Source organism: Hakea prostrata, chromosome 9 (genome assembly GCF_041222555.1).
Source record: "Hakea prostrata isolate BN-2017 chromosome 9, UWA_Hpros_2, whole genome shotgun sequence".
Classification (NCBI taxonomy): domain Eukaryota; kingdom Viridiplantae; phylum Streptophyta; class Magnoliopsida; order Proteales; family Proteaceae; genus Hakea; species Hakea prostrata.
Window position 1 is genome coordinate 54,536,606 of NC_142608.1, and position 16,855 is coordinate 54,553,460.

The 16,855-nt window shown below is 37.0% G+C and overlaps 1 protein-coding gene across 1 annotated transcript; it reads left to right on the forward strand.

The window, feature by feature from the left end:
• Nucleotides 1–5,802: 5,802 nt before the first annotated feature.
• Nucleotides 5,803–14,519, forward strand: LOC149005592 (uncharacterized). Its single transcript, XM_089169644.1, has 9 exons — nt 5,803–6,128; nt 6,219–6,318; nt 7,523–7,703; nt 8,517–8,589; nt 8,681–8,860; nt 10,101–10,198; nt 10,705–10,793; nt 10,943–11,116; nt 13,716–14,519. The coding sequence occupies exons 1-9, from the start codon at nt 5,891–5,893 to the stop codon at nt 13,885–13,887; spliced, it is 1,305 nt and encodes a 434-aa protein (XP_089025770.1). The 5' UTR covers nt 5,803–5,890; the 3' UTR covers nt 13,888–14,519.
• Nucleotides 14,520–16,855: the final 2,336 nt, after the last annotated feature.

Sequence of the window (16,855 nt, forward strand, 5' to 3'; positions counted from 1 at the left end):
CCAGTAACCAATCCGTGAGAGGACGTGAGAGCTTCCCGTTTACTATATGTGGATGACCAATAGGGTTGATGAGTCCGAAATCCGGGATTTCGCTGACTCTAGTGTGAAGGATACCGGAAAGGATCGTCGGGGGCGAGGAATGGATGTATCTGAATCTGACTTGACCGACTGAGTAGATGACTTGCATTGGGCTAGGCTTTACTGTGACATGCGCCAGTACTTGACCAAATGGTGATGTGAGAGAGTGGTGACTGATCCCCTTACCACGGCTTTTTGATGACTTTACCGATCTTCTCCGGGCATTCCCAAGATATGGAAATGGGAGAGTGACTGACGACCCAGAGAAGTACGGTGCTATGACTTAAAGCATGTCTACCCTAGAGACCAGCATTTATAGAGTTAGGCTCATATCTGCATCATATGTTCCATATCACATTGCATTATTATATGTTCTGAATGTGTATGATTTCTAATTATGGAATAACTTCTTCATCGAGTTCTTCGAACTCATTCCTTTTTGTGCAAATGTTTTAGATTACATTCCAGGTACCGAAGACTACGATGGCACCTCCTATGAGGCGGACTATGATTCCACATACTACCCTCCGGGTAGTGGCGTCGGTGAGGATCCGTATATTGGAGCCGAGGAGGATTACTATCCGCACCGGTTAGCCCCACGTTGTGCGGGGGGAGCGGCAGCGCTGGGTTTACTTCATCCGTACTATTGAGGAGACTACCATTAGTATAGAAGAAACCCTAGCATAGTGCCCCATTCCCCTGGTGTATTTGTGGAACCTTGGATATTGTAATTAACTTGTCTTTGAATTATTCCGGTAATACTTGGATATGTAACTAACTTGATTTACTTCTTTTCCGCTGCTCTGAGAGGGTGGCTACCACACCTTCTCACCCTTTATGATTTTGATCACACTTTATTATTATCTATATTCCGCACTCTGATTTAATTAATCTTATCTTATTCATGATACTTAGTATTAGCTGTTTTTACCATTGATTATTACTGTTCATGATTGTGTTACCGTGTATTTGGGAGGCATGAACCTCAAATCATTGATCCTTGGACTGTGGATCACATCCCGGGTATTCCAAATGGGGTACCGGCTGGGTGGATGTGACACATAGAGCCTAGTGTTGGTCTATAAATACTCGCTAGAAGCAACGGTTTCTGTCACATCCACCCAGCCGGTACCACATTTGGAATACCCGGGATGTGATCCACAGTCCAAGGATCAATGATTTGAGGTACATGCCTCCCAAATACACGGTAACACAATCATGAACAGTAATAATCAATGGTAAAAACAGCTAATACTAAGTATCATGAATAAGATAAGATTCAATAAATCAGAGTGCGGAAAAAGTAGATAATATCAAGGTATAAATGTGATCATAAAGGTGAGAGAATTTATGATAATCACCCTCTCAAAGCAGCGGAAATGAAGTATGATTAAGTTAATTACAATCTCAAGTATAAAAAGATAATTCAAAACAAGTTAGTTACATGTCCAATGGTTCCAGAAATAGACCAGGGAAATGGGGCATTAAGCTAGGGTTTCTTCTGTCCTAATGATGGTGTCCTCAATGGTGTGGATGAAGAAAGCCTAGCTCTGCCGCTCCCGCACTATCGTGGGGCTAACCCTAGTGTAAATAGTAATCCTCCTCGGCACCAACACTCTGATCTTCACCGAAGATACCACCCGGAGGGTAGTATGCGGGATCAGAGTTCGTCTCGAAGGGGGTGCCATCATAATCTTCGGTACCTGTAGGATAATCTAAAAACATTTGTACAAAAGGAATGAGTTCGAAGAACTCAACAAGGCAGTTATTCCATAATTAAAGTCATACATATACAAAACATAACATAATGCAATGTGATATGGAACATATGATGCAAATATGATTCTAATCTATGAATGCTAGTCTCTATGGTAGACATGCTTTAAGTCATAGCACCATACTTCTTTGGGTGGTCAGTCACTCCCCCTCAATCATACAAGATATCTTGGGCCAGGGAAGTTAGATAAAATCATCTCAAAAACCATGGTAAGGGAATCGATCACTGCTCTCTCACATCACCGTTTGGTATAACTATTGGCGCATGTCACAGTAAAGCCTAGCCCAATGCAAGTCATCTACTTAGTCATATCAAGTCAAATCCAGATACGTCCATTCCTCGCCCTCGGCGATCCTTTCCGGTATCCTTCACACTAGAGTCAGCGAAATCCCAGATTTCAGACTCATCAACCCTATTGGTCATCCACAAATAGTAAACGGGAAGCTCTCACGTCCTCTCACGAATTGGTTACCGGTCTTGAGCGCCCGTGAGCCCAAGTCTAGCCATTTGCAACCCTACCAATAAATGGCCCCTTTCGGGTATCCGTATCATGGTTTATGTCCCCTACCGGATTGGTTACCTACCTAGAGCGCCCATCAAACCATACACTACCACGGGTTGTTCTGTCTCAATGCCCTTTCGATTCGGGTTTAACACGACAAGGAAAATCCTAGCCACTAAACTAGACAATCCTATGTATGTCATCCAATAACCCGGGAGAGTGTCGATAGGCACCTTCGAAGAACATCCCATACTATTCCCTCCGATGCCCAAGGACAGAAGTGTCAATAGGACACTCCCCAATCCCAAGTTATACGTAGGCAATCACATATTCAAATTCATCATTTCTCATGCATCCAATACATCTTCATAATAAAAGTTAAATCATGATATTGAAATGAATCATCATATACATAAGTAATCAATAATAATTTAACATGACAAGAGTATAAGAAATCCGATGCTACTGTCCTAACACATGTATAACAGTCTTATGATAATTAAAAGTAATCAAGAGATTCTATTCTTTAAGTAAGAACACAATTCATCAGTTGGTGGCCCATATTGTTTATGGAGATAACCATCCTTACCTTGGGTTGAGTTGATGATGAATTGAGAATACCAAGAAATGGTCCAAAAGAATTGTTAGAACCCTAAATAAACATCAATAATAAGTTAGAGAAGAAATCGGAAAGATCGGATGTGAAATGGGTCTAAACTAGCTAAAGTTGCTGTCAGCAACAACTTTGGTTGATGGTCTTTGGTCGATGGCATCGACCAAAGAGGATCGACCAAAATTCTCTTCGGGACAGAATAATGGATTTTGGGGGTTTTCATCCAAAATTGGTTTTTCGGTGTTTGGATCAATCAGAAACTTGGAGGAATGATTAAGAACAGTATGAGGGTACTATAAATCAAGAAAACAACATAATCCAATGGTCTAAATAGAAAGCCCCAATTTGAGCTATCAAGTTCAAGTGACAAGCATTATGGCATGGTTTGGGATTGATTGCATTGACATAGAAAAGGCATGAAATAGCTAGGGGAACAAATAGAAATCCGTTTGGAATCAAATAATAGTGATAAACATGAACATAGCACACCATACAACTCAGTTTTGTACAAAATGGCATGATGTTAAGAGGAAAATCAAGGAATACATATGCTAGGTTTGAGATGGGGGCATAACATCAATAGATGGCTAAGGAAATCATAGGTTAAGCATGAGTGGACACTTGGAGTGATGGTTGCAAGGTTGCAGCACCATCTCCAATGTCTCAACAGCAAGAGAGGAATAGAAAAGAATAGAAAAAGGTAGAATAGAGAGTGGAATGGTGATTCATACCTTGATGTTAAAGATGGAGGCAAGAATCAATGATAAACAATGTGTTTTTGGTGGAGTACCCTTCACATATACCTAGGAGTTGCTTTGGGAAGCTCTCCCCACGTTTTCAGGAGTGAAAATGATTGCAATAGGGCTCAAGGCTCGAGGTTATAATAATTAGAAAAGAGAATATTCCATGGAATTATTAACTTGGCTGACTGGGAAACTTTGGTCGATGGTCTTTGGTCGATGGCATCGACCAAAGAGGATCGACCAAAATATTTTTCAGAGAAAAAACAGGTTTAGTTCAACAACTTCAAGTGGGGTTTTGAAAGGCTATATAAGGTCAAATTAAGTGAGGTTTTCTTCTACAATTCAATCAAGAAGTCTAGTTTCGGGGAATACCTTCAGATTGTGCACGAGAGGTCATTAAGTACTTCAACTAAATCAATCTTCTCTGATGCGCAGACTTTCCTTAAACACTGACAATGCATTTAAGCAAGGAGTATCATCGTCAATGTCCATGAGCTCGGTCTCCGCATCATAGTTATCAATCAGAAGGGTCCACAAATCTCTTCTACCGCCGCTTCGGGTCTTCGGGCCTAAATACAACAGTGGATCCGGGTTAGGGTCAGGGTTAGAATAGGGTTGGATATTACAGTTTGGGTATTCCAAACTAGATACTCAGGGTGTAATGCTTTAAGTAACCCTCTGCTTAAACCCTAAACCCTAACAATATTTTGGTCCAAACCTCCAAGGATAAACAAAACTAACTCAAAGTTAGAAAATAGGGGTGGAAGCAAGAGCTAAGGCATATGAGATTTTCTTGACCTTTAGAAAGATATTCATTTATGGAATTGGCACCCTTATTGATGTTGTGCAATTGAAGACGCAGTTGCATCGAAGAAGATGCATAAGTGGTAGCTAAAGCATCCCAAACTTCAGATGAGGTTTTCAAACCAACAACTAGGAAGGAACAAATTCGGTGAGTGAGGACATAATCCCAACTTAGAAGGAGTTGTGATCTTGTTTGTGCCAAGTGTGCAAGATTGGGCAGCGGATTAGCAAAGGAAGGATCAAGGAACGGTGCAGGTTGAGGATTAGTTCCATCAACTAAACTCATGAAACCACATGTATTTTATAATGGCAAGAATTGCGACTGCTAGACCAAGTAGTTCTCTCCAAAGAGCTTGATAGAAAATTAATGGTGGACTTCAAAACGATAGAGAGGGACATGAATCTGTAGGTTGCGAATATGAGGTTGAAGAGTCAGAGGCCATGGAAAAACTCGAAGAAACAGATTGGCAGGAAAACTAGAATAGCAGAACCAAGAAAAGCCAAGAAGGTTGAAAAAGAACCAAGATAGGCAAGAACCAAAGAAAAATAGCACACACTTGTTGAAGTCACTTTGGAGTGAAATTTATCCTTTTGTTATTTTAAAGAGTGCTTTGTATTAATTTACTAGGAAGAAGGGATGGAGACTTATTCCACATACCATCAAGAAAATTGAACTCTAACCTACCTACTAGGAAGTGCTTCATCCATTACCATTTCTTTCTCCAACAGAACTCTTTTTCTATTTAGGGTATCTTAGCAATGTGGCGACTGGATAAAAGAAGAAGTTTCAACAAGAGAGAGAGAGAGAGAGAGAGAGAGAGAGTCCGACAAGAGTATGATGGTTTTCAGCGAAGGTATTTTCTGGCGAGGTGTAGGGAGGATGAAACCCTAACAGAATCTATGATGAAGCCTTAATGTATGCAACTTGTAATTTATTACGTGAGTGCCATGTAATTTAAGCCACTATAGCGAAGTATTCAAATTTTCACCTCACCAAGTAAAAATAACTTTTTTTCCCGTTTTTTTTCTTTAAATTATATTAATTATATGTTATCCACAAATTATAATCCATTTATATTTTTACTATTTTCTTTCTTCTTTTTTGGGGCAAAAATCTTTTCTTTTAGGATTAGAAATTTAGAATGATGGGTGTGTGGACTGCAATGAAACACGACCTGGAAGAAGGGCCGTGCAAGACATAATTACAGAAATGGCCTTGTTTGTAAATCTGGTTGTGAGTTACATCTCAACTGTCACTTTTCCATTTAGACGTGGAGAAGCTTTTCTTCTCTTTTCCATTAAAATGTGGTCCCCATCGAGGACTTGAATGCAAGAAGCAGAGAAGATAATACAACTTGGAGCTTATATGAACCATGAATTTGAATTCTTCGAGTTTGATCTCTTATGATTTGTTTGCTTCCAGGCCTCACAGTCCTTCAAAATCTCTTCTTCAGTCTTACACAAAACAGACGAATCTATTGTTGTCAGTTCGTCATATTAATCGAATCCATTCGTCTTTGTTACAGAATTCAGATATATCTATTGCCACTAGAACACTACATGAGAATATGAGAAGTTTGGTCAGTAAAGTTGCTGTCGTGGGTAGTGGAAGTAAATTCTGCTCTGAATCTTTAGGTCTTCAATCAGTTTCACATTGTTTTTGTGAGATTTGTTGATTAATGTGATGTGGGTTTGTTTCAGTTTCAGGCTCTGTTTGTGCTTCTGCCTTGGCAAGGAATGGGGTGGCTGTCACTGTATTCGAGTCTGGAAGAGGACCGGGAGGCCGAATGTCGCAGAGGAGGTAATCTTTATTTTTTTTCCGTTCTTCCCTTCCTTGTGTTCCCCATAATTGTTCTTTCTTGCAAACTTACAGATTCAACAATTGGCTTGTTGTTTTTTAGGGGAGAAAAAATATTAAAATGGACCTAACGGAGTTGATAATTTACACCAACTCTCCATATATGTTTAAATTTTGATTGTTATTGTTTGATCTTTTTGAAATTATTAAAGTTTTCACCCTCTCCCAAGAACAAAATGGTTGGGACTTGGGATGTGGGTTTGTTGAATTCTATGTGAGTTCAATTTTTTTTTATGGGAAACATTTCCTAATATTTCTTTAATAGTGAAAATCTTATTGACTGTTTCTTCCACCGAAAAAAAAAAGAGGATAAAAAAAAGGAAAGAAAAGAACTTATTGATTGCATTGATGAAAATTCAGATTTTGAGTTCTACAGCTGGAAGGAGAGTTGCCTGGTGCTATTTGAACATAAATAAGAAAAGTGTGGCTCCTTTATTTTTTCATTAAAGGAACATCAGACTGTTAAAGTAATCAAGTTATCTATTTTGCCTCTTCAATTCCACTGTAGTAAATCAATCCTTCCATTGTTCTATTATTGATTTAATCTTCGTCTTCCAACTACCAATTGTGAACAACATTTGGTAGGGTCAATTGATATGGATAAGAAGAATGGCATTTCAGACACTTCAGATCTTCACTGAGTTGGTGGGTGTTCTGTTCCTGTCAAACATGATGTTTTGTTAACAGTAATGAAATCTAAAATGTCATATAGAACTAAATTTAATTCAAAATATCCTGAAGTCCTTAACAACATTTAGTAGGGTCAATTGACATGGATAAGAAGAATGGCATTTCAGATCTTCACTGAGTTGGTGGGTGTTCTGTTCCTGTCAAACATGACGTTTTGTTAATAGTAATGAAATCCAAAATGTCATCTAGAACTAAATTTAATTCAAAATATCCTTAAGTCCTTGGAGTTGACATATCTTAACTTCAAACTGTCTCACAGTTTTCCTAAGAGGCGTAGAAGTAGACAATACACTTTACTACTATCTTACACCATCTTTTCTTTCAGCTATCATGAGTCTTTTTTGAAAATACTTACATATGTTGCCAAGCCTTATTTTTTTTCTTTTCTGGTAGCTTTGTTTTCTTTTTTTGTTAGTACTTCATCGTACCAACTGTTAATCCTCTACCTTTTTTGTAGGGAAATTACTGAAGATGGGAAAGAGCTCTTCTTTGACCATGGTGCTCCATTCTTTGCTGTCAATAATAATGATGTTATGGGTCTTGTTAATGAGTGGGAATCGAGAGGCCTAGTTGCAGAATGGAAAGAAAATTTTCGTTCTTTTGATTGCATCTCTGCCAAATTTGTTGACTTTGACGAGGTTTGCATTAATACATGTTTGTCAAATTCTCGTCTAGAAGTGTAAACCCAGCAATAGGCATTATCATTGATTCCATTGATTTTTTTCCTCTTGTTGATTCAATAGTTGGAAATTATCACTGGTTGGATGTTTGTGACCCTTTGATGTTTGGAAATTGTGTTAGTCCATATCGGTAACTTAGTTTTTCATATGCCTGCTCAATCTCTTACTTTAGACCTTGTTCCGGTAGTTTTTCCTTTCTGTGCTGTTGATCAGTTGTGTGTCTTGCCCCTGCATCATGAAGCTTCTGGTGTGAATTTCCTACAAGCATGCTTATACCAAATATATGACATCTACTGTGTCCATAGTTAATTCTGATATACATGTTCCTATAATCTCATTATGGAGATAGCACGTCATGTACTCTGTCCGTCCATACAATTGAGAAACATTTACATTGTTATTCACAGTCATGTAGTCTTGTGCTAGCCACCCAAATTTTTTGGCCTTCCATTTGTAGGAACATATTTTCAATGTGGTTATTTATTTATTTTAAAATATTGATATGCTCTTACTTTTGGTATATGCATCATGTGTTAATTTGGAAAACCTATGAGGAGATATGATTTGGAATGTTGATCTATTTGTAGGAGCTTATTAGCCAGCTGTGGTTTTTTTTTTTTGATTGATATGCTCTTATTTAGGTAGGTGGATCACATTTGCATTGGAAAACCTATGGGCAGATATGATATGCAATGTTGCTCATATATATTATATTCAAATTTCATTTCTATATATTATACAATGACTGAGTTGTATATAGGTTCCTTGTAGGAAGAGTCAAGCAAGAAATATGTTGGTATTCCTGGCATGAATTCTATTTGTAAAGCAATGTGCCAAGAACCTGGTATGCATTGACTTCACTTTGATCTAGACTAATAAACATTAGAATCATAACCTGCAAGATGTTTCTTTTTTCACTTAAAGTTTTTCTTTAGGAGTGGATGCTAAATTTGGAGTAACTGTTGGGAGGGTGGAGTGGTTGGAGGACAAAAATTCATGGTTACTGACAGGCTTGGATGGTCAAAGTCTGGGCTACTTTGATGGTGTAGTTGCATCCGATAAGAATATACTGTCCCCAAGGTTTACTCATGTAACAGGACGACCACCGCCATTAGGTAATACTAACACTCTAATCTCATAGGTATATCTTTTACATTTTCTGTTGATTTTTATTATCTACTTGACTAGGTATAACTGAGATTTTTTTTTCCTTTTTGAGGTTGTTTTTGACAAGAAGATCTATTTTAGGAAGTCTACTCTCTCCGTTTGTTGTTCACTTGTTCAGTGATGAAAATTCTGGACTCTCAAATTGTTGTACCATCGCATAATTTGACAGAGCTCAAAACTTGTTGTAAGCTGATGATGGGTCCAGTTCAGCAATTAACACTCTGAAGGGAATACCCAGTGCAGTAGGATTCCACTGCTGTGGATTCCATGGAGGTCCATAATGAATGCCACCTTACCCTTGCTTTGCAGAGAGGCTGTTTTAAGACTTGAATGCCTTACTGCTAGGGCAAATGGTGCAACCTTACATTGCACCAGGACCTGCCATCTTAGCATATAACACTCTAAAATTGATTAAGTACATCCTGAAATAAATGTGCTTTTCCCTGTATATATGATCTTGATCATTTGCAGCTTCAAGCCATATCATCTCGCAAATGAGCTTGGAATCTGGATACTGATACATACTTGGCACTCTTCATGAAAGTGCTAGTTGTAACCCTTTCATATTTTCAGGAACTCAACTGTACCAAAAAGTGTTTACATAACCTTCAGCTAAATTTTGATAAATTCCCTCATTAATTTATTAATAAAGCACATTTAGGTTGATGAATATTTACCATAAACAAGCTTTAAAAGAGAAGGTGTTTAATGGTTAGAGCCACTGCCTCTCAAGGAAAAGAAACTGATTATGTAGGTCTTTTAGGACAATTATGTAATACCATAATGTGGTTGGAGTTTACCTTCTGAGGTTACTGCCTCTGCTACAAAGTTCTAAAAACACTTCTTTAAACTATAGGCTCTGTCCATGTTTGACCTTTTGCAATCATAAATCTTAAATTGAGAAGAAACCATGAAAGGGGATGGAATAATTGTCTTGGTGTTTTCCAAAAGAAGAGATGAATGAATGCAGATGGTCTGCTTCAGAAAGTTGAGATCTCTAATCTCCAGTCAGTTATTTACTCATACTGTTAGTTTAAATGATCAGTACTCTGACTTCACTAGACCAGTGTAGCCCAGTAAATAGAATCTCAAATTCTTAATTTTTTTTTTTTTTTTGACTGCCTATTACTTCATTCTGTTAATTGCAAACTTATCATTGTATTCACTCCATGATTTTGGCCTTTTCAGACATGACACTGGCTTCAGAGTTGGCTCAAAAGTTGAAAGAAATTCCTTTTCATCCATGTTTTGCCCTCATGCTGGCATTTGCTGAACCTCTGTCTTCAGTTAAGTTATTCTTTATGTATTTTATGCCTGAATTGTTCTCATGGTGCATATGACAATGTAAGCACCACTTCCGTGCTTAATTGGAGTGACATTAATATTCGACTTATCATGTGGCACATGTTTGTTATATCATACTGACTGGGAAGTTTCAAGCAACAGACCTTGTATCAGTATCTATCCTAAGACTGTTAAACAATGAATGACTAAGCATTCACTTGGAAAATAAAAAAGATCTCTGACTTTTGGAAATGGAGAAAACTGTCACGTGTAATTTTTTTTTATGATTCTGACCTGATTTTCATGTTCTTAATTTTTATTCGTCAATTTATTGAACTTATATACTCTAATAATCTTCTGCTTAATGCTACATTCTTTTTTTTCGCCAGCTTTATTTAGTGTAACTGTTATATTTTGTGTATGTGTGGGAAATGAGATTCGACAACCTTATATGATAAATGCTATGTTGTTGTTGTGTGGGGACTGAGATGCTTTACCTTTTTTCCAGGTACCTGTAAAAGGTTTCTTATTCAAGAACTCTGATGTTTTACGCTGGGCTTTCTGCGACAGCAGCAAGCCAGGGCATCCGCAGACGAGGTATATGCAAATTGCAATTGGTAGTGCCTATCAAATGTGGATTTGTTGCCATCATTGTTTTTTCATTGCAAATTATCTTAGATAAGTTAAAAGATCAAGTTTCCCTCCTGCTTTAACTTAGTCATTTCAAATTGCTGCATTGGTTGCAGTGAGCGTTGGGTGTTGCATTCAACAGCTGAGTATGCAAAGGGTGTCATTTCCCACACTGGTCTTCAAAAACCTTCAACTGCAACATTGACTAAGGTGGCTGAAGAATTATTCCAAGAATTTCGAAGATCTGGACTTCATATTCCTGAACCATTCTTTGTCAAAGCTCACAGATGGTGAGTATAACAAATATTCCTCCAATTTTTCTTACCATTGTTTATTTTGTTTCAACAGAAAAATGCTGACTGGAAACCTACTTTAGGTATAACAAATATGTTTTATACTGTTGCAACTTTTGCCCTTTTTTTCTTTTTATATTTTAGTTGTACATAACAAAGAAGCAAAGTTGGGCATGGTTTATTCTTGAAAAGGATCAGGCTTTAGGGTGGAGATCATCTTAGATACTAAGATAGAAATAATACCTATCTCTTGGACAGAACATTTGATCTTGTTTACCGGAGATTTTACCCCATTACATTACAGTAAGCAAATATGTTCTATTTATAGTTGTCAAGGTGTGCTGTCAACCGAAGGCGTTGTAGGAGCAGCTAAGCAACGAGACACCAACCTAATATGAAAATCAGAATATAATAAACTAAACATAGAATATAATACAGCCTAATTCATTAAAATGAAAAAGCAAAGCAAAACATAAATAAATGTAAACTCATGAATTGTCAACAGGGCATGTTGTCGCCTCAGACCATGAAGAGGAAACTTAAGTGGCACTTGGAAAACTATGGTTCTATTGGGTTCTTATACAATTCCTGTCAAATATTTTGCATTGACTCAAACAGGTCTTAAAACCCTAATTATGTGGTGGTTGCGTCAAAAGATAATCCATATATGAGAATGTGTAATGGATTCAGGCACCTGAGTTTGTTGCCAACGTAGAGCTGTTCTAGTGGTGAAACCAACACCTCTTAGTGAAGAGGTCGTCGGTTCGACTCTTGCTGAGGCATGTTAATATCCCTATCCCCCCCCCCCGGCTTAATAAAAGCCCCTTTGTACCAAAAAAAAAAAAACCTAACTAGCTGGATCATTAAAGCCATTAAGGCTTTGTTGATGTAGATGGGAACGCCATTTCAAAGTGTTCCAAGACCATCATTCTAAGGCCAATATCTTAGGCATTTCTTGCCAATATATGAAATACTTAACTAGCTGGACCATTAAAGCCACGAGGGCATTGTTGATGGAGATGAGGACACCGATTCAAAGTGTATGGAATTAGACCTCCAAGACTGCTATTCTAAGGCCAATATCCTTAAGGCATCACCATACAGACCTGCCTGTATGAAACCCCCTCATGCCTTAGAGGGAGGGGATCTTTCTGACTTGCTTTGTTTGCTTTCTTTCTGCGGCGAACAGTCTGCTAGAGCTGCTTAAGACTCCACTTTCTTCTATGCTTGAAACTGACCTCCAAGATAAAGCTGGCTTGGTTAGCTATACCTCGTAACAGTGAAATGCATTTGTATGCATTGGAGGGAAATTACGGATACATAGAACTAGCAAGAATGATTTTAAGTTTGGAAATGTGTTTGGCTCTTTTTTATGCAAGTAGTTGTTTAATGCTCCTAAGTAGTGGTTCAATTACCGTAATCTAGTTCCTATTAGGGCATAAAATGCTGCAGATCTTGCCGTAGTTCTGATTCTCACTTGCATAGGTCCAAATCTGGTTGGATTTCTGATGTGAAGGAGCTGTATCATCGTGGATCCAAGATCCTAGATAAGAGTTGCATTAGGGTCGCATCTGGATATTTTGCTTAAATTTGATTTTTTCCCCACACAACATGCATTTGCTCAGACTTGTTGCATATCAATTTGGTTCTTATTTTTCTACATAGATTTATGCTGCTTAATCTCCAATCCAGGCCGAGATTTCAGGCTTAGAATGCTAGCATCAAAACCCATTCAGAATTATGTCAATGAGATTCTTGCATGTCACCTTGCTCCATTATATGATGTAGTCCTTATAGTGGTTGTGATATAGAAGGAGTACTGTTGAATCACTTAAATTTGGTTTTAGGTATAACAGGATTTTAGTCTGAGGCAAATTTCACATTTTTGTAAGGTTTTCTGCACTCCCAACCAAATGAGTGTTCCAGTGGAAGATACTTCTGTTCAAGCCCTATGACTGAAAGTGGTTCACTTGAGAATGATGAATGTGCTGGACAAAGGATATGAAAAAAGCACATGGACGGAAAACCCTCTATAAATTTCTCCTAATTCTACTTTCAGCCTGTTGAGGGCTTTCTGCAACATCAAGGACTTAATGAGGTGGTTTGTATTGTTGGGTCTTAATTTGTTCTGGTGTTTTTGCTTATTGGTTTTTGGGTTCCTATGTGAGTTAGAATAATAAGGCTGGTGCAGCGGTATCCTTCGGGTAGCTTTTTCAGTTCTCATTACTTCATTGTCTCTTTAAATAATTTGGGTGGTCAAGAATCTTTTCTGATTTCTTTTGTTTGAGAAACAAATTATAAGATTATAAGCTGGGACATGCATTTATTAAGTTTACCAAATACTCGTGTAAAAATGTCGGGGAAATCCATAGAGTACGATCAAATCACTGAAAGCTTTCATCACCTTTCTCTGATTAGGATTCTGCTATATGCAGTTGTCTCTATAAGTACTCTCTTCCTAGTGGACTGCCAAAACAAAACCAAGCCTGCTAGAATGACTCAAAAAATTTCTTAAACATAATTTTTCTTGAATAAAAATTACAAGGGTTTATATTTGGTAGATATTGAAACCCTTCAGTTGTGGAAATATGTACAGGGGTAGTGCTTTTCCAGCTACAGTCGTTGCTGCAGAGCAGAAGTGCCTTTGGGATGGGGAAAAAAGGCTGGCTGTCTGTGGAGATTTTTGTGCAAGTCCAAATGTTGAAGGTGCAGTTCTTAGTGGCATGAGAGCTGCTGCAAAACTACTAGAGATATTCAGCTGCTTGTGATTCCAGTGGACTCACTGTTTCATTGCTGTGTGCGGCATTTCGTGCCCCAGATGGAGAATCAACATTTTCTGATCAAGAGTGCATGTTCATACATTCTGGCAGCTGCTTTTTTTGGCAATGAATATCTATGTTGGTGTTGTGGTTTCTGGATAATCAATTGTAAGTGGTGGGCATGTGGATCAACAACCAAATTAAAGATATTCTTCATCAACTGAATCTCCTGTATTCCCATCAGTCTTGTTTTATGTTGCATTTGAAATTTGAAATTCTGTCATATTCACCAAATATTATTAGTCTCAACCTAAAGCATTCACTTGATCAGGGAAAAACCAGTAAGCTGGTATCTGCTCACTACCTGAGTTTCTTATGATGAAAATAAGAAACAAGCTTCCAGGAGATTGGAGGAAGAGTTTCCCAAAGGAGTGAACTGTTTTTAACAGTGAAAGACAAGGTCAGAGGTAGTAGATGATATAACTCATGAACAGCAAGATCTGCTTCCTGTAGAAATGAGCCAAAAGTGAGTTTCAGAATGAGCAACTAAAACTCTCATGGGTTAAAATATAAAATTATTAAGTGAAAGGGAAACATATAATAAACAATCCAAATAAAATAAAATAAAATGAAAAGAAGAGCAATTTAGGGTTTATCCTCAATCAATCAACTAGTCAGAGAGAGATAGGAAATGCCTGGATCCTGGTATGCCCCTCATACTATCTCTAATGAAGATAAGATAGTGCATGAGGCATACAGGGAGCCAGGCATTACCTATGTTACCTTTCATTTATGAGCTTATTTTCCATCACCAGGTGACATTATATTACTTCAATAAAATGAATTGCAAGGGTGAGTATCTGGGTTAAAGGGGAGAGTTGAAAGGACTCTGATGTTAGCATCATGATCACTATTTTCAGAGCCTCCTTTCCTCAAAAACCTTGAAATAGGAATGCTTTGTTCACTGGGAATGTCTTGTTTATATAGTGTGACATTCAAACCTAAAAACAGAAAATAGTTTATATAGTGTTGGATTTTTTTTCCATTTTTGTTGCTATATTAAATGATAAGATCCTCATGGATTTTTCATTCAATGGGAATGTGGATTTTATTAATGGGAAACATTCTCAATATTTATTTCTATATATAATGATTAAATCTCCATGATTTTTATCTATAAATAAGTATGATGTATTAGGATTCAACACACTGTCATTTTTTCGATTTCTAGAAGGATTCTTTATTATCTTATCATCAACCAAAGGCGCCAGGTGGAATTAGGTTCAATTTCTATCCTTATTAATTTCCATGCCTTTTCTTTGAGGCTAAAAGTCAATAAGTACAAAAATGGAAAGAGAGAGAATTCACTACACCTTCGGCATGAGCATTAGCAAAAAATTAATGTGGATTCACACTTAGATAGAACTTAACTAGGGAAACGAGTCCTTATAAACTACACGTACTAGAGCGAACGAATTATTTATCTATCAATTGATTACAAATCCAAGTCGGTCAAAAAAAACTCTCTTGCATATGTGTGTCATAAATCTTGTTGTGTTATGTAAATACATGTATTTATTGTAATATAGTTTAGGTAAATATCACTTACCTCCCCTCTTAGCTGGACAAATAGCACTTACACCCACTTTTACTTGGATAATATCACTTGCCTCCCCTTTTACCTAGCAAATATATCAAACACCTCCCCTCTGCTAACTTTATCGGTTAAATTTAACTTTTATCATTAAATATTTTTCTAAAACCCCAAACTACATTTGGCTAAATATTTTTTTTTAGTTTAAACCGAAATTTTCGTAATCACCCTAGTAGTTAAAATACTAAATAACCCTCCAAAACACCACAGTTATAATTCAAATTATCTTTAATTATTAAAAGTCCAACATACCCTTTTGATAATTCAGTATTGAAATTGCATTTTGATATCAAGCAGTTCGTGTTTTTTTAGTTGTTTGATAAAATTAAAAGAAAAAAAAGGGTATGTTGGGGTTTTAATAATTAAAGATAATTTGGGTTTTAAGTATGGAATTTTGGTTTTTAACAATTATTTTAATTGAGGATAATTTAGTATTTTAGCTGCTAAGGTGATTAAAGTAATTTAGGGTTTAAATTAAAAAAATGTTTTAAGTCAAGGGTATTTTGGGGTTTTAGAAAAATATTTAATGGTAAAAGTTAAATTTAACCGAGAAAGTTAACAGAGGGGAGGTGTTTGATATATTTGCTGGGTAAGAGGGGAGGTAAGTGATATTATCCAAGTAAGAGGGGGGTGTAAGTGCTATTTGTCTAGCTAAGAGGGGTGGTAAGTGTTATTTACCCTATAGTTTATGATCACCAAAATGATTACTATAACGATCTATTACATGCATGAATAAAATCTTTTATCCATATTATTAATGAAATACCTATGAAGGTTATTTAAATGGATAAATTGATGTTTATTAATTATCAGAATATCAAGTTTTACCCAAAGATAAATTGTTATTCTATAATTAGTGAACATTAGAGAAGTACATAAATGATTTGACTATCCAAAGATAGCAATTTTGTTCAATAAATGTTTATTTTATTATTATTTTTTATTGTTTAACCACCTATTATAAGTATGGATAAGATATTTATGTAAGGAAGTATATAGTAGTGTCTACCCAAAGGAGAACTGCTTTACACTTTAGTATTTTTATTGAATCCAATTCATTCGCATGCATCGTCTGTTGTTGTGTTCAATGATTTGAACTTTTTTGAATGAATCGATTTTCATTTAGGTGTGATACGGGAAAAATCCTTATCGAACCGGGTCTGCCCAGGCGTGCGGTTCGGGACAATGCCCATATCACCGGTGGACAATCGGTGCATATTGGCCAAGAGCTAGCTAATATAAATTAGAGGCTCGGACAACTGGCTAGAGGAAAAATGACGGATGATATATATTCGGTCATCAGAAAAACCCCGTTCGCCGAAG